At 35.0% G+C, this 22863-nt stretch overlaps 1 protein-coding gene across 1 annotated transcript; it reads left to right on the top strand.

Moving 5' to 3' along the window:
- The first annotated feature begins 1602 nt into the window (after positions 1-1602).
- Positions 1603-22062, top strand: LOC137391616 (ras-related protein Rab-2A-like). Its single transcript, XM_068078132.1, has 6 exons — positions 1603-1744; positions 15138-15212; positions 17272-17339; positions 17720-17898; positions 20643-20823; positions 21526-22062. The coding sequence occupies exons 1-6, from the start codon at positions 1657-1659 to the stop codon at positions 21607-21609; spliced, it is 675 nt and encodes a 224-aa protein (XP_067934233.1). The 5' UTR covers positions 1603-1656; the 3' UTR covers positions 21610-22062.
- The last annotated feature ends 801 nt before the right edge of the window (positions 22063-22863 follow it).

Genomic DNA, 22863 nt, shown 5'->3' with positions numbered 1-22863 from the left:
AGCCTGTCCAGAGCTACGATTGGAGGTTAGGAAATATATTGCATCGTATAGGATTTGAACCCGCTGACATCCAGCAAAGAACACCGGCACATTAATAACCCATAGTCCGCCACCTCTTTACATTTCAGAATAGCTGTGCATACACTTATTACGTCTGATGATCTATGACTGCACGTAAGATTACCAGGGTATTAGTGTTGAATAATTTGTGTTTTGTCCTGAGTTGAACTTGAGCTAAATTTGCGGAGTGATAATAGCTCATAGACAGAACCTAATAGGCCGCTATGGTAATATGTTTAACATCTCTATATTTTCATACTTTTGTTTCCGTCACTTATTATTTGGTTCCAGTTAGGAGTAGGAAGAGTATCAAGGAAGTTGTTTTGCACCTTGGATTATCTTCTAGTTGCTTAAAATCCTAGCATTCTAACATCTGAACCAGCTGCAGACCATTTCAGTATTTTTTGTAGATTTTTTAAGGCTAGTAGCAAAAAATTTTTTGCACTAACCAAGCTCTTACACGTATGAAATGATACGAAATGCGTAGGCTCTACAACAAAATAAAAATGTAATTCAAATTTGTACTAGAAACCATTTTTGTCATAAAAAATTTCACTTTTTACTTTTCTTTTTGACCTTCACCTGAATTAACCTTCTTGTGAAATGTTTAGTTTTATGGTTTATCTTTGAATAATGTTAATCACATTGAGTGAAAGTTGTAGGTTTGTCATAGAAATAGAGAGTTTATGCTAGGATATAAAATTAAAAAGGTGAATAGTTTCACTCACTGTGAATCTTTAAACATTTAACTCTTTGTACAGTAGATCATCTGTGTTATTTAGCCAAGCTCACTCTACACCAGAGATCTCATCAGCATGTTGAAGATAACACACTCGCAAAGGCCTTTTTTGGCACAAAAGCTATGAGATGAAAGTTAGGTATTAAAAACTTGGATGGGCTTTCATCGAATATGTAGGAGTATATTTCATAGACTGCTAAAGCCTGTTTTTGAATATCTCTGTATTATCCTGCTGAAATTCACAGTTTGGTAATTGGTATAATACATTGAGAATGTAGATAAAGCATAAAATGTGATACGTGGTGAGGCTGTGTGTTACAATTTGTATTTGACCAGCATCATGCCCAGCGGTGGCAATGGTTTTTCACATTTTTTATCAGGTGCCTCTGAGGTGGGTGTTTAAGAAGCTGGTTTTCAGAAAACAGGTGAAGTTTTCAAACCAAACATTTTAGCCTGGCAGAAGGCGTGAAACATGTATGGGAAGTTTAGATGAGGTCGACCAAAACGTGTGGAAACACAAGTCATTTGCGCAGACACGCACGCACGGATACGCTCTCTCTATTACGTTCCTTACTTTCTACAGATCTATTTTAATGTTATAAAATGCCTTTAGACAATTTGTACACTCATGTGCAGCTGAGATGATAAGATCACAGAACATCGGTGTAATAAACCAAGCATAGCCATTTCCTTGCCGTTCATTGGCTGAGCCTTCTAATTCAGTGTTTATACTTAATACGACAGGCTGTTCCCTATACATAAGCGTGACAACTAGTCAGTGGTGTTTAATTCATTATTCGCGAGAGAGTGACAGCGTTAGACTTTTTTTACATAAGATACACACTGATATCACGACGATGCCAAGTCGCACGAGCAGCGCCAGGAAGTCAATGACAGTCGCTGACTACGACTACGCAGTAAAATGCATCGTACTAGGTGACTCTGGTGAGTACCTTTTACCTCTGAAACTCCTCCAAGTCAACACTTTGTCAGTTACCTCTTAATGAAAAGAGGTTTGCGCTTCCCATGTTTATTATGATAGCAACTGTAGCCTAGTGTCTAGAGCGTCTGACTTATAAACAACAGGGTAGGGGTTCAATTCCCAGAAAAGGCAACTGATGAGCAATGAAGAACTGATGAAGCAACTGTGACAGGAATAACATTCAGCCTTAAATTTCTCTCCGCAACTGAGCATGTCTCCAGTTGTCGAGGTTCCCTTGCCATTGGACTTAGACATGTCCAGCTAAAAATGCTGGGACATTGTTTGTGCAAAGATGCTGTTAAAAACATGCACAACCTCTTCATGCAGTAGTCTAAACAGACACCTCATTCTATCTTAGAGGGATTACTCACATCCAGGGTACTCCATGTTTATCTAAAGAGCTGAGCACACAAAACTTTAAAATAAGGCGGAATAGGCACCCAATAGCATCGACATATTTAAAAGCAAAAGGAAACGTAGTGCTGCTAAAAGTTGTTCTCATCATTTAGCTTTGATTAGTCGATCAATTTCATAGCTACTCAGCTTTTGTTATTATATGTGTTTAACGCGATGTAACTTCTATAGGTTTCTTGGCGTAATTTACCGTTTCCCACCGAGATTACATTTATAGCTTGCATCTAAACTGTTTCAAGTTTCGTTTGTTCAACCATGGCTTGTAAAAAGTGACAGTCGTAGTCTTCTGGTACACTTATCTGGCTTTATAGACCCAGTAACAATAGCAGCAGGTATATTTCAGTTGTTGTATCAAAATGGGTTGCAAATACACATAAAAAATGTTACTAACACATTGCTAGTACATGTATATATAGGTTGTATAAACTACAAATAATTGGTATATAGCTCTAGTGTTTATAATTTACTAATAAAATATGCAGACTGGTCCAATGAGGACTTTGGAAAACCTCATGGGAAACCTGACTGGCACAGTTTATTGGGGATTGGACTCTACCATCCCTTAATAAAGGCTTATTACCATCACTCCATCTAGTGGGGCATTGGTGGTGGAATTGCTAGCCAACTTGACCACCAATGCTTCACCACCACTACCACAGCACTTGTATTGTTGTTACCAACCATGCTGGCATCACCGTGTGTTTGGACGCATAAGAGCAATTTGGAACCAGATACTCTGCTTGACATCCCGACAGCTTGACATTAAACCACTGATCTCCTCTTTGGCAGTTCAGTGTGTTAACCAATGCACCATAGCTGCTTCCTCAAATGCCTGCATTTTATATATATTTCTGCCACTTGGAAACAACCATGACATCATTGAGTTCCTTCACATAAGGCTAAAGGTAGGGCCACACGTATCGTGTAATTTCAACTAATCTGGGAAACTCCATTCGTATGAAATTTCTGACCTGCCACACAGAGTTTCCCCACCACGGATTCGTACGAAACTAACTTTCAACTAGCCAATCAGAACGCGGTGATAAATTGAAGCCGATTCCGTTTCAATCATTTCAATCAACTAACCTTTTCAACCGACCAATCAAACAACGATTCGTAGGAATTTCTGACGTTTCATCTAATTCAGGATTCGTTCATCGTGCGCAACCAACGATGGACGAATTCGTCCAAATGTCAATTCGTATGAATCGTTTCGTCCAAATTTCGCCGAATTCGTGAAAATTTTGTCTCATGTGGCCCTACCTTTAAGGTGTTACAACCCTTAAGAAAATTGAAAAGAATGAGTCAGAAGAGAGATGACTCATGACCTTTGTCTATGGGTATAAAGAATAAAATCCATCCAGTCTTCTTAACACAAAAGGGTCACAAGACGTGCTCATTGCAGTGAGTCATATACGTGTAATGCAAAACTATAGCTTAAATTCAAACAAGGAAGAGTGTTATCCGTAGAATATGAGAGTCAAGTACAAATAATCTTCATGTTTGAGGTTATCGCTTAGCTGTATAGCCTGAGTCATAACTAATGCACACATGTCCTGTAGGTGACTTCTCAAATAGGCCTACAGAGTAGAAACACTAGATTGGAAATACTTATTGATACCAAATGGCAATAATTGAGTAATGGGCGGCTGTTAGAAACTTTAATCAATTGAGTTTTAACAGTTTGAAACCTAACCTTGTACATACAAGCAGACCCCCTGATCCTAGACCCTAGGTCCTAGATCCTAGGTATCAATCAACTGTGAAAGGACTTGGATAGCACAATTCCTTTTGAACTGAATATCATGTTGAAGTTCCAAGCTTCTAGAACTCAATAAAGAAAACAGAAATCAAATAGAGTAAATAGTTTTTTTTCATACCCCTTCAAAGAAATGATGTTTTTTTAAACAACTGAAGAAATATAATGGTTGTACTCAAAGTCTGATAGAGTGTGTATAGTTTTTATGAATAGGAAACAAATAGTCTTAGTGTGAAGCTCTTGTTGCTGAGGAAAAGAAGCTTCTTAGCTTTTACTATTTCAGAATTTCAATCAGTGTTTCATTAGAAACTAGTGTCCTGTCAGTAGCCATTTTTCATTTCTCGAGGTGGTTAGAAACTCCTGCGGTAATTTGGCAATATCGCAAGGAATAAGGCTCCAATGAAATTGAAACTTCGGAGTTATACAGAAAATGTATAACACAAAAAGTGCTCAATGTTTCATAAGTACAGAAATACAAAAAAACTAATGCTCTGACGGCAGCCATTTTTAATTTCTCGGCTAGTTAGGCCTGTTTTTGGTTTTTGTCAGTATCTCAAGAACTATCACTCCAATCAATTTAAAATTTTTGATTTATACTAAAACATGTACCACACAAAGTGACCAAAGTTTCATAATCCTGCATACATTGAAAGTTTGGAAAAACAAAGCGAAACTACAAACCCGAGTTTACTAGGGCATAGGATCGGGTGGAAGTACATTTCCCAGCTTATCTCGGACCCAGAGTGATAACAAGCGTAGCAGATCACAATTTACTCCATAGATTAGTATTAGTATTTACTGATTTTAGCTTCCGACATTCTTGACTTGGGTTGTAGCAAGGTTATGGACGTGACTCCTAAAAATATCTAAAATAATTGGTAATAAAACCGGTAGTTCCATCTTAGTGTTTTAAGCAATGTAAACGATTACGAACCAGTTTCCAGCGCGCAGGGAATAAATAGGTTTGGTTGTGTTTTTGGTAGAGGGAGATGGCATCAGTGTTCCACTCAGTTTTAGTGTTACGTCATTTTGAAAGAGCCTGCTGGCTCTTTTTCTCGTCTATTTAATTATTTTTTAAATGCTTGCAAGAACATGTCTGAAATGTTACCAATACATTGCTAATATATGTATAAATAAAGTTTTAAGAACTACAAATAATTGGTATATAGCTTTTCTTTTTTGTCTGAGTAAAAGTGAATCACCTACCCTAGGACACTTATATTTCGCTAGTATTTAGTTTCGTGAGTAGCACACAGAGTAAAATTTCGCTGCAACTTAATTTCGCAGCTCTGATGAGTGCGAAAATATAGTGATGTGAAAATAAATACAGTGGAACAAACAAATTAGATTCCTCAGGTCCGGTCCTCTAGTAAAAAAAGTTTTTATATTTGCGACTAGTTTGTATTTGTAACCCGCAGGTATAAATGTATGGCAGAAATCGATAATTCAACGTGATCGCTTGCTGCCATTTGTTTCTTGGACTATCATTGACGTCTCGGTCCTTTCCGTCGTGACCGATATGGTACCGATATTAGATCTCAAGTATTTATAGCAAGCGATGGCCATGGCACGTTTTGTGTTCACAATATTTCAAATTTAAAAAAAATCAAATACGGTACATGTCTCATAAAAAAGAAAATAAATAACAACCAACATCACAACCAGAACTGTATAACATGGTTGGACCTGGTGAGGGTTGTTATCGTTTTTGGTTGGCAGTAAAATTCATCACTACAATAAGTATTATTTAATTGTATGACTTCACCTACCAGACTTTCATCCTCATCAGTTACAAATTCGGTGACTAAACTGATATCATCATCTTCTTCGTTTGTCTTGGCTTTTCCAAAAAAACTTGTTATCTTAATTTGCTTTGCCATGCTGCTCATTCGGTGTATTAACGAATTTACTAGAAATTTCCCAATGAGCTCAATCACACACAAAATTATCTGCATTTCTAATATCACGATTTTGTTGTGGATATCAATGAACTACGGGGCCGTATTCCCTTGGACAGCTGGCCGGCTAAGACGCCCCAACTTTTTAGGAATTTCATAGTCCAACGGCTATAGAAAGGTTTTTATCGCTGTAGAATATCACTTTATTCGAAGCCATAGATACAAACATCAACTTTTAGTAGTTCTTAGGCGTCATTATTATCTTCATCAGCGGCAAAATATTCTTGTTAACGACTTTTATAAAGGTTTGCAAAATATCAAGTTTTAGCAAACATCTGCTTGCCCATATCCTACTTAATGAACTTGAAATAAAATCGGCAAAAATGATCTTTGTTAAAACGCTTAAAAGAAAAAGATGTCTTCTTTCTGAGCTTTTTAACTGCATACAAGTTTTGCCTGTTTTAATTTTAAAACGTTTTGTCAGTCACATCAGCTAAAACAAAGCAAATCTCAAAAAATAGAAAAATGTTGATACTTGCCAATAAAATTTTTTAAAACTTCACGTGAGAGGCCCGGCTGAGGCCCTACATAAGAGAAACCTGTTGGGAGCTTACAGCACCCCCCCCCCTCTCCTTCTCCACACCCCAGATGTTCATAACTAGTCGTCTAACATTAGCCCCCCAACTTGCAACCAGTGAATACAGGCCTGTGTAGAACATAGCTATTTAATTTCGAATTTTCGCTAGTTCGTTATGATAGTTTAGTTTCGCGCATGAATTTTTCGCGTGATGATGACTCCGCGAAAACGCGAAAGTTAGATGCCGCGAATACATAAGTGTCCTAGGGTAGTTCAATGGAAGAAGCTGAAAGAAGATAAAAAATATTATCTGCTTTGCACATTTAGCGAGGTCTAAGGCTATAATGTAATGATGATAAACAGTAGAACATCTTTCCACAGTCAGAGTAAGGTACATGTATGCTCTTCCTCTTTATCTACCTCAAAAATGTGCTTAGAGATGAATGTACACAAATTTTTTGGAAAAGTGTCGCTAAACAGTTTAAGTCTATCGTATGCTGATGTCGCAAAAGCATTATTACATTGCTATTGCAGTAGTTCTAAAGTTAGTAAAGGTTATTATTACTTATATTTTTATTTCGTTTTATCAAACTTCTTTGAAAAATTATAAAATAACAAAATATCCCATTTTTAGTTGCTCTAAAAAATGAAAGCGGCACAATTTCTATGTTTCAACTAAAGTAATGTATATGTAATATATAATACAATATATAAAAACAGCTTATAAACAAAGACAGGTAGTGTAGTTGCTTGCCACTTGTTATTAGCCTGGCACAATGCCAATGACTAATTTGAGTAAGCTACTACCCGTTTTGCTAAACTTGCAAATAAGAGCCCTGAGAACTAGTTTTAGTGATGTTGCGTAGCGCAGAGTGCTATGCATGTATTTTAATGAATATAATGACTCATATCGACAAATGAATTCATTGCATTTTGCGTAGCTTAATTGCTTAGGTCCCTTGCCTGGTGAACGGGAGGTTGTGGAGATCAAATCCAGGACAAAGCAGATCCTTCATTTCTAGATTTTAATAGCTATAGCTGGACACACTGAACAACAAACTTTTATCTATATACAGTATATACTAGCTGCACCTCTCGGCGTTGCCCAGGTACTAAAAATCAGCTTATAAACAATGAGAAGTGATGAGATTTGCTTACCACTTGCTGGCAGGCAACTCTCCAGCAAGTGGCAGGCTATTGCCAAGTGACCTGGCACATTGCCAATGGAAAATTCCACTAAGCTAGTTAGTAAGCTTCAAATGCCGGTAGGTAATGACATTGTGTCAGCATTGTTGCCCAGCTAGGCTATTCTAATAATAGCTATAGCCGAAATGCAGACAGACATACGACACACGGACATACTTTGAGAAATATATATATAGATTTCTCAAAGTATGTCCGTGTGTCATATGTCTGTCTGCATTCCGGCTATAGCTATTATTAGAATAACTGTAGCTGGACAACAATGCTGATGCAACGTCTTGGAGTACAGTCATTACAAGCCTAGCAGCTTACTGGAATTTTCCATTGGCAATGTGCCACGCTAATAGCTTGAAAGTTACAGTTCTTTGACAAAGTTTTAAAACCTTTACAGTTGTTTTTATTTTTCTCTTAATTTATTTCAAAGACACAAAACACTTCTCTCATGGTATGTAGTTTGAAAGTTAGGTTGGGAAATGCTGTTATATGTTAAATACAAATCAATTTTCTGTCCCGAATTTTTTATTAGCCGGGCAACGCCGAGTAGCACAGCTAGTAGATTTATATGCCTTAAGTCCTCAGGCTCAAGCCGCGCGGCTTGTGCTCAAAAACAGATGACTCACGAAAAAAAAAAAATCCTCCAACAAGCCGCGTATGCCCGCAGACCGCGGCTAATGACCGAGGTTTTGTCGTCCTTGACCCCTTCGGGAGCGAGAGTGTTGAGACGAGTTTCGCTATACTCCCATTCTTTTGAATAAAAAAACAGGCTACATCAGTACAGGTAAAAAGAATTTTCTTTTACTGTACTTCCAAGTTCGAATTAAAATTCGTAAACCCTTACATCAAGAACTTACTTGACATGTCTCAGCTAGATTTTTATTGCGCTGTTAGAGGGCTTCCTGTTTATGGAAAGATGTCGGTCAAGAATGAAAAGGTGTTAATAACCTATGACTGTGGTGAGTTAAACATGAGCGATAAATTCTTCTTTAGTCTAAAGCATTCCATAAACATGACCTTGAAAATAAACGAGTAGGTCGCCAAAACCACGTACATAAAAGTGTATCATGACTGCGATTCTATGGTTATAGCGCAAAACTGAGCAGAAACCGCATTTATCGAGAAGCCGCCCTGAGCCCCACGTAAGTTTTAAAAACTTGGCTTTAGCCGCAGCCTATGACCTTGAACCAGAAGCCGCTCCCAACGACAAGCCGCGCGGCTTGAGCATAAGGACTTACGATATATAGATGCAGTAAGCATATGTGAACTATTGCATGCTCAGCAACAGCAGTGTGAAGTCATCAGCATTGTCTTATCTTTCACTTAAAGTGCAGACTAGAGGAGGCAAGGCTATAATTGTTTTGCCATCAAGCCAAACATAAATAAGGTATTGTTATACAAACTGTTGAAGTTCTCTTGGCGCCGTCTCTAGCAGCGTCTTCAAGCTGGAGTGCTAATTGATTAGATTATCTGTCAGCTATAAAATACAGTGGTCATCTGTACCCTTACTATGCTGTCAAACATACATTAGTAGTGTGTACACGCGTGCGTGTATGTGCACATGTGCGTGTGCGTATGTGTGTGCGTGTGTGTGTGCATGTGTGTTTGTGTGTGTGCGTGCGTGTGTGTATGTGTGTGCGCGTGTGTGCGTGTATGTGCGTGCGTGCCTGTGTGTGCATGTGTTTGCACGTGCTATTGCTCCCCTATCGTTGTATAAAACCTCAGCATTTATCATATTTTCGAACACTCGCTTTGTTTAACAGATGTAATATTTGAGCCCTCTACAGTGCCAACCTAAACTTTTCATACTCTGTAACTCTGTAGTATTCAGAAGTTTACTTTTGGAAAATATCAACTATTTAGTTATTTTCCTTTTCTTCCTTTAGTTCGTCGGGGGTGGGTTTTCAGTAGCAGATTCACACTAAGCATAGTTACTCAGCTATGTGTTAACCATTCACTTGATTTCATTACCACAACCTGTGACTATGTAATGCCACCACTCTAGTCTTGTGACAATGATGGCTGAGTTTCCTGTTTGTGTTGATGTAATAGTACTTTGCTCTCGGCATATCTCAGATGTCAGTCAACGTGAAACGTTTTGCCATTCACGGCTTCTGCGATTATATTGTTTGCTGTGATGAATAACGAAAAAAATAAACTAATAAGCAATGTTATGTGAATATTTTTATTTATGGGGCTTTCAAATTTAGATGACATATCCAAACATATATGACAAGTCGTATCATTTTCAACACAAATGAAGTATTTTATATAGTGCATCATGGGCTCCGAAAAAAAATTTGTTTGTGTAGCTTAGACTTTTGTGAAGCCAAGTCATTACCAACATTCATGAAAATGTAATGTTTTTAGCGTGCAGTTGCTGGTCAACAAATAATACTGTTTAAAATCTTTGAAGACAAATTTCTCAGTTTGTTGTGTTGACCATATTGCCCGACACCACCTTCAATAAAAGCTGTATCTCAAGTTAAATTGCTTCAATTTCATATCCGAAAACAGTTTTGAAGAGCTGAGAAATTTCTCTATTACATAGAGCTAAAAACAATGTGGTGATCCAACCTCATTTGTATTGAAAATGTTATGACCTGTCACATATTTATCATCAAAGGGGTAGTGTGATAAGCATCTGTTTAGATGACATAAACAAACTTACCACGTTTAACGGTTGGCCATCGGCATGGTATAACTATATCAGCTGCTTTATCGAACGAGTCCATCAAAACCCTTTTTAGTATTTGTTATAAAGCAAGCAGTCTGATATCATAGCCTACAAACATTAATTGTTTATAGCGATCAGAGATAAAAGCTTTAAATGTTAATGATGTGTGAAATGTTTACTCGCTGCCAATCACTATGTTTCCATGACTCGCATCATGCGGATTTGGAGTTGTATTACCGTGTGAATTAAGTGTTACGATGGACATTCGCATGATGCGGATTGACTCCGGCGCCTTGTTAAAAAAAGTAAGGAATTGTACGCTATAAGTTAATAATTAGCGATGCTTGTGAAACTCAATCAAGAAAGGACAATAGAAGTACTGAAAATGTTTAAAATTGAATAGCTGGTATGGTATTTTAATGCACATCATTCGCAAGTGCTGTTTTCATTATTCACAAGCAAGATGGATTCTTTAAAGTTTTGCAAAATCACAAAACTCACTTAGCTTGCGGCTTTATGCCATTCCCATGATGCGGTTAACTTGCGGATTGGCTCCATTTTGCGAAACATGCTTTCATCATGGAAACAAAGTGAATAAGTCTTCTGAGAGCCTGCCCTTCTGTCGACAAAGCATATCAGACTCAGTTATCAGTTATTCCACATCCTCATCAACTGCAATAAAGATGAAAACAGTTATTGCAGTTGTGAGAGGTGCTCGATTGGATTAAGAATGCCACATGCGCACCTCATGCGCACAGGTATTCTGGAAACATCTATAATTTTACCTATCATGGCAAAGTCATGCATAAAAATGAATTAGGCATATCTTTGCGTTATTCACCAGTTGGGTCTTTACGGCTTTAGTAGCAGCCGCAATATAATCATATTTATATTTCACACTAGCTGAATGTCCGGCATTACATAAGCAATAAAAAAAATTTGTATAGAAAGTTTATTTCTAATCAACATGTACAACATCTACCATTCTAACTATTAAACTGAAGTGTTTGTTTATTTCTGTGTACTGTGTTTATTTCTGTATAACTCATACTGTATGGGATACAATGTTTACTACAGCTCTATACTGACTGCAATAGTGTTGTTGGCTGTGCCAGTCTATGCATTTTTCTTTTTATAATTGGATTCACGCATAACGCTAGCTGAAGTGTTTAGCATGAAGCCATGAAAGTTTGGCAGGTGTAATAAGTATGTACACAATTTATTCCATAGTAAAGCCAGTTATACAGTGTAGTGTATATTATATCATAGCCATATTATAGTCAGTTGGACAGTGTGGTGGATTGGATAAAAGCTTGTCTGCAGAACTAGAAACACCATATTCAAATCCAGTGCACCACAGATGTTTCATTCCTAAAACTTTGTCGTTATAACTGGACACATGAATAAACAAAAGACAAACAAACACTGAGATTTATATATATAGATAAACATGAAGTTGAAACAATAGCTAATAGAACTGAAAAAAGCTAAGGAATGCTGTCACTCTATAGATGTTACACAATAAGTAGACAACTCCATCACACTTCATTGGTTGATATCGCAAAAGAATCACACTTTTAATGTGCACAAGCTTTGCTAATTTTAATTCATTTTTTTTGTCATTTCCCCTTGAGTCTATTTTTTGAGCAATTTAGTTAGCATTGTATAAAAATCTTGATTTTTTTGGAATTTATTTTAGAAAGGCTTCAACCCTTATTTTGCAAATTATATCACACAGACTTGAATTTAGACGTTTGGTAGAGTTATGAGGTTACAGGGGTAGTTAGTGTGTACACCCATCAACTGTTTGAATAGTTTGGCTATCAGCTGTCAGTGCTTTTGGATTTTCAAAACTGATTTTGCTTAAAAAGTACCTTGTGCAAAAATTGTTATTCTTTTATAAAAAAAAATTGTAAATAACTTTCCACATAATGACTTCAACATTCTTAACATCCACACTTAAAACACACATTTGGCTGTTAGCTAAACAGTTGTCATGGTCACTGCTAAACATGTATCAGTGTAAATTTATAATAGCAGCAAATCTTTAGTAGTAGCTTACAAATAAGATTTTTTGTGTTTTTATAGTTTTAATGTCAACTTGAGTTATGCCATAGCACAGTTATTTACATAGTATTTAATTATATTTTGGTAGCAAAATACTCTGACTGTTGATATGTTCATACTTGTAAAAAATAACCTGTTTTTGGATAAATAGACATATCAGAGTTTTAAAAATTTTTATTTCTGCAAGATTCGGCTGACCAAATGATGCCATGCAAGTCTCCAACACCGCTGTCAGAAAGCCGTTATAGGTTACTTTTAACTTGATGCAGAAACCTAAGTAAATATGCATTAAAAAACTGAAAAGATTTCTACAAGCTAATATCTTTTGCTTGCAGTTAACATATGAAGATCTCATAGTATAAGCTGCAATTTGTTGGAGCTATGAATTTTTTTTCAATATTCCAAAATTGAACACATTTTGGGTTTTATAAATATAACTTAACGATGTTGTATAAAAGCTTATTGCACTGATTCACATGTGTAAAATATTTCATTAAACCAGTATGTTTCAATAAAGTTTTTCTAATGTTGACATTCAAAATGGTTAAATTGTATTTTATGGTCATTTCACATACAGTTACCGAAATGAATTTGAAAGAATTGAATTTTATAAAATTTTAAAATTGAAAACTTAAGCTGCCGCTTTACCAAATGTTGTATGCGCTATAGTTTTTCAATGGCTGACTTTTAAAATGTTGATGCCAATTTTGTAACCTTTGACCATTTGAATTGTCATATTGACAATCTTAAGATAAACATAAAAGATTTATCCAAATTAGAAAACCTATGCATAATTCTGTTTGTGTCAAGGCTTTTTTGTCTCATAAGAAGTCAAAAAAAAGGTGTGCTCATAATATATTAACCTATAATCACATGCACACACATGGTATGACTATGAATTGAGTGGATCCTTGATTGAGCCTGCATGAAAATGCTATTTTTGCTGTCAAATCCTTTAAGCAAATTAACAAGTTGGCACAGCGATTTGCCAGCCAGTGATTTATGATATTTACATGTTGGTTGACTGGTTGATGCAACAAAATTTTGGAACAGCTGGTGGTATCAACTTACTAATATCCGATGTATCTTCTGGTTTATTAATAGCTAGTGAGTGCAATTACACAAGAATGAAAATTCTGTAGCTGCCTCTCACTCTGCTACAAAACTCCAATTAGTCCGCTTGAAGATTTTGGTGGTTCCAAAATCTGCTCGGCATACTGAAGGCAGACACTGAGAGTTGTATGAATTCAGAATTACAGAACTCCTCGCTACTTAGGGTTCAGTTGTCGCGGCTTTAGTACTTTGCCAGGTAAAAAATATTTATTGAAAGTGAATGAAAATAAATGAAAATAGAAAACTAAAATACATAAAAAACATCAATGTCTCTCGTACTCTTGCCTCGTGAAATCTTTCTATGAGCTTCATTGTGATGGCAGCATGACCTTTCAGACATGACCTTCAGCATGACCGACGCTCTAACAACTGCTCCAATCTACCATTTTTAGACATGTAGGAATAATTACAGAAGTAGACTACTTATTCTCTGTGCTTTGTTTAAACCCAAATTCCTAAAATATCTTGTTTTTAGCTGAATAAGTCTACAACAAGAAAACTGTTTCATACTTTGTAGAAATCAATGCTTCACTGGCTATTAAAATAATCATATAAGACTACGATTTGGGCTTTATAATGTATCATGCAGAATATCACTATTGTACAGCCAATCTCCATATTTATTCATACAACAAGTTTACTAACTCAATATTTTTGGAGCATCATCACGATGGTTATACATTTCCTGTAAGCACTTAGAGATGCTTTGAAAACTACTGATATCCTGTGTGTCATACACTAAAATTAATCCACGTGTTCCCGATATAGCCTGCAAACACAGAACCAGCCATGAACCTATGGAGAGAATCAACTCTAGATTCATTCTGACACTATCATTCTGACCTACAGTATTTTGATTACTGTCTCCTCACTAAAATATTATGTGATTAAGCATCACTGTGATGACTTTGCAAAGTCTAAAAGTGCAATGTGTTTGTGACTCCCTTTAACATGTCTCCTAAATGCCCTTAATTTTCAAAATTGTCTACTGAATCTAAAAAAAAGAAAAAAATCATTAAAATTAAGGAAGAATTGACTTTATTAGTTTTTATTTAGTAGATTTTAACTTCTCAAAGAGGGCTGGTCCTGATTAACCCCAACAAATGGAAATTTCTTGTACTATCCACCACCTTTTGTAGAAGAAGTTTAAATCCTAGCAATATCTAATCAAGAGAAGACAAATTCTTTTTTTTATTTGTAACAAGTTGAAGGTGTAGGTTGAGGAGGGCATCCTGCTGTCAAAAATTAAAAAAATTGTAATCTAAAAAAATCAGTCGTCAGTTGTTACTGATCATTTACCTCCACCAAAGGAAGATAAACTGCTGGTGACTATTGCTAATATGGTGCAGTTCCAGATTTATTGTTTACCAGTAAGATTGGAGTAACAGGTAGATATGAGTTAGTAGAAAGTGCCATATTGCTTAAGCAAGCTGCGGAAATTTGATATAAATATGTTGTCATTCAAATGGTGAAATTGTATGTTGTGGTCTTTTCATATAAAGTCACAGAATTGATTTATGCCACAATTAATAAACCGAACAGAAAGTAACATGTTTCTGCCTGTCAAAAAGCTGCCTGAGAATTGCACCGTAACATAATGTGATCATCAGCACATGTATAGCTGCTACATAGTAATTCCTTATTTTCCATGCAGGAGTTGGGAAGACCAGCCTAGTGCAGAGACTGAATGACAATGGCAAGCGTACTATGAAAACCACGCCCACTGTCGGTTAGTCCTCTTATTTGATTGGTTGATTCATTTTAGCAACTAAACGCGTGTAGTATGTAGCGTGTATATGTAGTATACCGTAGTATGTAGCCCATATGTACTGCCTGTTATAGCAAGGCATGCTTTATATATGCCTACCCTTGAAGGGTATCGGCAGATGCTACTACTGACAGAGGTTCTTATGTATGGGATATGAGCACATTGTTAAGACTCTATTCTCACCCCTCTCACATTTATAAAGGAATTGTAGTCATTTAGGCTTTGATCAGCATGCAAAAGCATCAAGTCATAGAGGGCACCAGACAACCTATCATTTCAGAACATGGCCTGAGATCTTTATTAGTTTTTTAGCATATTGAAGATTGTATTATTGAATTAGCCTGAAGGTTCATGCAAGGGCGACAAGTGACCAACACAAAATTTATTTTGTGTTGGTCACTTGTCGCTGAGAGAGGTGTATATAAGATAACTTAAAATTTATAGGTTCGTGTAGGCCTCAACGGTTTCTCCTTACATTATCCAGATTAGTAATAAGTATATTTAATGTGTCTCAAAACCACAGCCTGGATGTTGGGAATGTCAACTTATACATTTTGTAATTTGAAAACCTTTTGACCTCTGTAATAAAAGTTTTTTGTGGTACAAAATAAGACATTTTGAAACACTTACAAAATGTACTTACACTTACAAAGCACTTTGGCACTTACACACTGTAATAAAAAGTTTTTATTTATAAATTAGTTGTGCAGATATTTAATTACCATTGTATTATGGGAAACAAAGTTGATAACTTGACTAGCAAATATACTAACAAATTTCAGCTTTGAAATAACCTCTCAGAGTTCATAAAATGCTGTCAGTCGCTCTCCTTGTTTTGACCCAAATATTTCAGTTACACCTAGCCAATCAAATACTGAATCTAAAATATTCTGGCACTTGGCCTCAAAATTCTGTTAGGAACAACAGCGAAACATTCTGTGCGACATTATGAGAGACCAAACAAACATATTTTTGAATAGTGATTAAAAGTGTTGATTACTTAGTGTTTAGCAACTCTAATGATATAAGAAGCATTTAATTTGTTGTTCTAGTGTCAGCTCTAAGCAGAAATATTTCGAGAATGATTGACCATTCGGTGAGAATTATTCACAGCCCGCTGATATGTTTATATTATCGTTAAAACTATTGCTAGAGAAGTTTGTTGTAACAGTCCTACTGATACCACTTTCCCACGGTCTGACTGCAGACAGAATGTGATTTAGATTGTTGCTTCCAGATATAAATTAATCATAGATAGATTCATAGACACAACTTTGAAAAACAAAGCAATAGAAGATATACTTGGAATAAAGTTATTAAATAAACCAAAACATTATAAAATAAGCAATTTTTAAAATTTAGTTTGTAGTAATGAATTGTAACTAGGTGTCGCTGAAACATGTAGTAGGCTCAAGAAGAAATGGGTTATACAACAAGGACAGAATACGCATTGCATCTAGAAGTTCACCTCTTACGTAATCGTACATAAACAGTTAGCGCTCAGACATTACCTATTACATAATGAGACAAATATTAACGGAAAGGTTAGCTATGCTTTATAACACAACATTCAGTAGAGTAATTATATTAGTGTAAGGCTGTAAGCTGAAAACACACACCTGTCACAGAGACTCTTTCTCTAGATGTTAAAGTTAAATTTGGCTAAAATCACAATTTACGTTATGATGTTGTTTTCATATTCATAGAATGAGTCAAACCAAGAACAGCCAGAAATTTTAGTTCTGATAAAATTCCCAGATTCAGTTGCTGATAACACTAATGACTGAGAAAAAACAGGAAATGGTGTTTTTGAATTGGTGACCTTGTAACTGGCTGATAGGAACATGATTGAGGGATAGTCTTCTCTTACCACATTGTTTGTTATTAATGGATGCTCCATGTGAGCTTTATGAGTGTGTTATTTTGTATCACCCATAATGAATGTTTTAAGCAAAAAACAGCATAAAAACAAAAAATAATGGACATAAGATATATGAAATTACTCATTGGTGTATTTTAGAAGGAATCTATCATGCAAAAAGCTTGAAAATCGATCAGAGAACAATACAGCTATCTATCTGGGATACAGTGAGTAAAAATTATACAAAAAACTGTTGCTCTACAGAAAAATATTACTCAAGGAGTTATATTTTGTGGAAGTCATTTTTGCATGCATTTCTGCGGATTAATTTATTCATGGTGGAACACATAAGCGAATAAATTAATCAGTGAATTCAGCTAACACTACAGTGTAAAACCTTTACATGTGTATAGTATATGGTTAACTATATGGTATATGCTATATGGTATAGTGTATGGTTAGATACCATACACATACTCTCTACATATAGGAAGTCTGGAAGCATTCATAGCAATTATAGTTGTTTTCATGTGCTAAGGGGGTCTCTTACCTATCCAACACTCTGCTATAGATTTACAGCTTTATTAATCAACCTTTATAATTATAGGCAGGACAAGAAGCCTTCCGCTCAGTGACGAGAATATACTACCGAGGCGCTTCCTGTGCAATCATTATCTACGACGTGACACGTCGGTCGACATTCAACAGCTTGCAAAGTTGGCTGGACGACCTCAAAGCCCATAGCAGTAATAGCAAAGCTGTGTTAGTTCTCGTCGCAAACAAATGGTATGCAAATTAAAAATCAATTTCTATATCTGTATCTTTTTTAGAACTGTCAGTTTTTGTTCTATCCTAATTCTGGTGCCTTTGTACGTTACTACGAAAACGTTTGGGATTAAATCCATAGAAATTGTGCAATATATGAAAAGGCACAGATGTTTATGAGGCTTTAAAAATGACTTGAATTAATTCAATGCTTATCAAAAAATTACAATTCAATTCCCACTCTTTTGGATCATCTATCGTGTAAGAATCGATTACAATTCACAATTCATTGCGAAACACCACAATTCAATTATCAATTCTTCAGCTATTCTAACTTCAATGACTCGATGCAATTCAATTCTCTCAAATAAATAAAATCAGTTGTTATCTATGTGCAATGTACTAAGTGGAATCATTAGGTAACAACGCCTCAATGAATAGCTTACATTTTTATATCAAAAATTATTACAAGTATTTTGTTGAAAAGGTTACCAAGGCCTTTGATGTTATAAAATACATAAAGAAAAGTTTTTATCTTCCGTCAATGCATTGGAAAAGGTTCCTAAAGTGAAATTATCAAGCTCAAAGAGCTTTATTGATCCCGTGACCACCATAATGACAGTTAATTCGCTTGTACTCAACTTTGGTCAAAATTGCTGTTCATCATTTGAGAGCCTTTGATGCTGAGCCAATGCTTGCTATCAGTATGATATCTTACAAAGAATCAGGCATCATTGGTCTCATTTATTGTGACAGAATTTGTCAAACAATCGCTGGTTTGATAACATGTGTAATGGCGCATCAATACATGACTAATTTATTTTCTTTTCATAGAATTTTGAATATACAAGTGAAAGAATCTTTGAGACTGTCTGTTTTAAATATTTGTTCAACCTTTCTTTCTTTTCTTATTTTCCTAATTTCATAATTATGTACATAAAAATGTTGTCAGTTACAAGTTAATTTAATATTAGAATAATTTATTAATGCAAAGAAAAAAATACAGCAAATTATGAAAGATTGCAACAGATCTTTTTGTAGATATATAAATAGAGTTTTGGCAGAATATATAAACTGTGTACCATAATTTTTGAGAAAGCCATTCAGCCAATCATAGCTTTATTATTTGATAATTACTCTTAAAACTACACTCAGCGAAAACTGCTACCAAAATATAGCAATATAGCACTATATATATTATATAGTATATATTTATATATAAGTATATTTATATATATTTATATATAATATTATGTATAATATATGTTATATATAATATATATTAAACATAAAATTTAATATATAATATATATATACTATATACTGTATATAATATATATTTTATATATAGCATATATTATATATTTGATATATTATATATACTATATATAATATATACTATATATAATATAGCATTGTATATTATATATATTATATATAATGCTATATCATATATAATATAGCATTATATATAATATAGCATTATATGTGATATATATTATATATAATGCTATATCATATATAATATAGCATTATATATAATATAGCATTATATGTGATATAGATTATCTCCTCAAAACCAAATAGCATTTGAAGCTCTTTCGGCAGCCATGAAGTTGCAGTTTCATAAAATAACTTTTTTCGTTGAATGGAAATGACACTAACCTGACTTTTACAGCCGTGATATATTTTTAGCCATTATTCAACCATTAGATGACCATGTCATGTAACTGACACAAATATTATACACTGGAGCCGTCAGACAAAATGTAATATTATGTCCACAACATTTATGAAAATAAACTTTTATTACAATGCTTGAAACATAAAATATATGCTTCTATTATTTGTTTTTATTAATTTCATTCAGGAAAACTTGTTATTCACAAAGGCATTATAATATTTAGAGCTACTTGTGTTAATTATAAGTCAAACCTTCCTTTAGTGAATTCTGGTTTCTGGTATTCTGGTAAACACACAAGGATGACCAGCCTCTTGCAGCTACAGACAACTCCTAGCTTTCTATGAATTTAATTTTTGTTGATTATTTGGTTTATCAACACATACGATTGGTCAGTGCATTGAAGGAGGGTTCATCCACATGCTACAGTTCTACTTGAAGTTCTTCTACATTCTATTACCGGGAAAGTAGCACAAAAATGGCATTTCTCATCACTTTCACAAGCTTAACCAAAGTTTAATTACAGTTGTAAAAAGTTGGTCATCTCCGTGTGTTTACAGTTAAATAAAATCCAGAATTTACTAAAAGAAGGTTTCGACTTATAATAAAACACTCTAAATATTACAAGGCCTTTTTGAAAAAAAATTTCTCGAGTAAAATTGTTAAAAACATATACTAGAAGTATTCAATTTAGAAATATACTAAAATAGTGCGTACATATGTGAATTTCCTAGCTTTTACCACTAAACTGCGGCTGACACTAGCGTCAGTAGCAGAGTTAATGCTAGCAAATTAGGTTGATAATTCTCCAGCACACTTATGTACACACTTATGTCTTGAGTAATGAATGCTCAAAATGAAAACGAGTCATCTGTAGTGAGCTTGCGTCTACAGAGATTAATGTTAGTCATCTGCTTAGAGAAGCTAAAATTACTACACTGTAAATATACAGACTCCTATCATTGCTACTAACAACTAACTAGTAATATAATTTTTGAAATAGAGCTTAGAAGTTGTCCCTCCTTGTGTCATTGCGGAATTACACTATTTTCAGTTACAAATTTGCTGGTGCTATTACTTTTAGTGACTTGGTAGATGAAAGAGCTGTCAGCCATGAGGAAGGACAACTTTTTGCAAGAAGGCACCAGATGTCATATTTGGAAACATCCGCCGAAAAATCTACCAGCATCAATAGTATGCTTGAACTCGTCTCACAAGAAGTCTATAACAACATTAAGATTGGCAGCATTGTACCAAACCCAGAGGTCAGTTTGTGGCGTCACAACTAAAAGCTTATTTAAAGTCTAACACAGTATGACTCAGTCCTCATGTTGAGTACTTCTCTGTGTCAGCCTTTCTCCAAAACAAAGAGTCGCAAAGAGTAAGAAATGTTGTTAGTGATTCACACATTGAGCCTAGACTTATGAACAGAAGGTCAAGGTTCAATTCCCAAAAAGGCTGCTAGTGGCAACCAAACTTAAATTGCCTTTGCATCTGGGCATATCTTTAGTTGTTGAGGTCATCTTGCTGCTGGGTTCAGACATGGTCAGACAAAATGACAGTGTTATTGTTTATGCATCAATGTCTTGTAAAAACAATCTATACTTTGCAATAAGTTAAACAAATATCACACTTGATTTTCGGAGAATTGCTCACTCACACGCAAGCTCGCACACTACGCAAACCCCCTACGCATTTGTTCTACGCATATCCTCTACACATACCCCTATGCACAAAGCATATTAAAACACCTTTATTTTATCGCATTAAATAAGAAGTGCATTACAAAAACTTTGTTTAAAAAACTTTTCGATACCAGTTAGTAGTGAGATAGAGTTGTCTTTCCACTGTAAAATAAGTGGTATGACATGGAATTAATATGGGTAAGTTTGATACAATTATGGCTGTTGCTAGGCTGTATTGTTTTATCTGAGGTTATGAGATAATGGTTTTATGCTCTATTGCAGTCTAACGGAATACGAGTCGGTAGAAAGCCCTCAGCCTCAGAACAGGAAGATGAGCGCAGACAAAAATCCAGCTGTGGATGTTGATGTGTCACTCAGTCCCTCATTATTTATACCTTAGTTAACTGACGAGTATTAAGACAACTCCAAACTAACACCCAGAAATAGCTGAGCTGCTTTTTTTATTTACTGCTGTAGCTTGCGTTTGTCTTAATACAAATCTTATAGCATTTATTATTTACAAGCGTATATATCTTCATTTGTATATAGCTGTGATGACTCTGAAGTTTTCATGCGATGGTTGCTGTTTCACCTTCATCTCTTGTAGCCTTATTCATCAAGTTCTAGCAAGACAATGAAGACAATTCAAGTTTGTTTGTATCTTTTCATAATATTTGTATATATAACTTATTACTTATTAGAAAGCTAAGCTTTGCAGCTTCTTCTTTTTTAAATGTTTTTTTCATTTTATTATGATATCATTGGTTCTTTGAACAATAAATGATATGAAATCTTAGACTATAGACTACACACAGAAAATATGTAACCTTGTATGTTCTATATTTACAGCATGTATGTACTTACATGTGCTTACAGCTTGTATGTACATACATGTACTTACAGCTTGTATGTACATACATATACTTACAGCTTGTATGTACATATATGTACTTACAAGCTGGTATGTACATATATGTACTTACAGCTTGTATGTACATACATGTACTTACAAGCTGGTATGTACATATACGTACTTACAGCTTATATGTACATACATGTACTTACAGCTTGTATGTACCTACATGTACTTACAGATTGTATGTACATATATGTACTTACAGATTGTGTGTACATACATGTACTTACAGTTTGTACGTACATACATGTACTTACAGTTTGTATGTACATGCACGTACTTACAGCTTGTATGTACATACATGTACTTACAGCTTGTATGTACATACATGTACTTACAGCTTGTATGTACCTACATGTACTTACAGATTGTATGTACATATATGTACTTACAGATTGTGTGTACATACATGTACTTACAGCTTGTACGTACATACATGTACTTACAGTTTGTATGTACATGCACGTACTTACAGCTTGTATGTACATACATGTACTTACAGCTTGTATGTACATATATGTACTTACAGCTTGTATGTACATACATGTACTTACAAGCTGGTATGTACATATATTTACTTACAGCTTGTATGTACATACATGTACTTACAGCTTGTATGTACATACATGTACTTACAGATTGTATGTACATATATGTACTTACAGCATGTATGTACATACATGTACTTACAGCTTGTATGTACA

The sequence above is a fragment of the Watersipora subatra genome, chromosome 3 (assembly GCF_963576615.1).
Source record: "Watersipora subatra chromosome 3, tzWatSuba1.1, whole genome shotgun sequence".
Taxonomy (NCBI): domain Eukaryota; kingdom Metazoa; phylum Bryozoa; class Gymnolaemata; order Cheilostomatida; family Watersiporidae; genus Watersipora; species Watersipora subatra.
Note: the sequence above shows the minus strand (reverse complement) of the source record. Positions and strands in the feature narration are given on the sequence as shown.

What these genes read in the sequence shown, in the direction of transcription:
- LOC137391616 (XM_068078132.1), top strand. Translation starts at nt 1,657, where the DNA reads ATGCCAAGTCGCACGAGCAGCGCCAGGAAGTCAATGACAGTCGCTGAC. An exon ending in CATCGTACTAGGTGACTCTG is followed by an intron (nt 1,745 to 15,137) that starts GTGAGTACCTTT and finishes TTTTCCATGCAG; the next exon opens with GAGTTGGGAAGACCAGCCTA. An exon ending in GCATTGTACCAAACCCAGAG is followed by an intron (nt 20,824 to 21,525) that starts GTCAGTTTGTGG and finishes GCTCTATTGCAG; the next exon opens with TCTAACGGAATACGAGTCGG.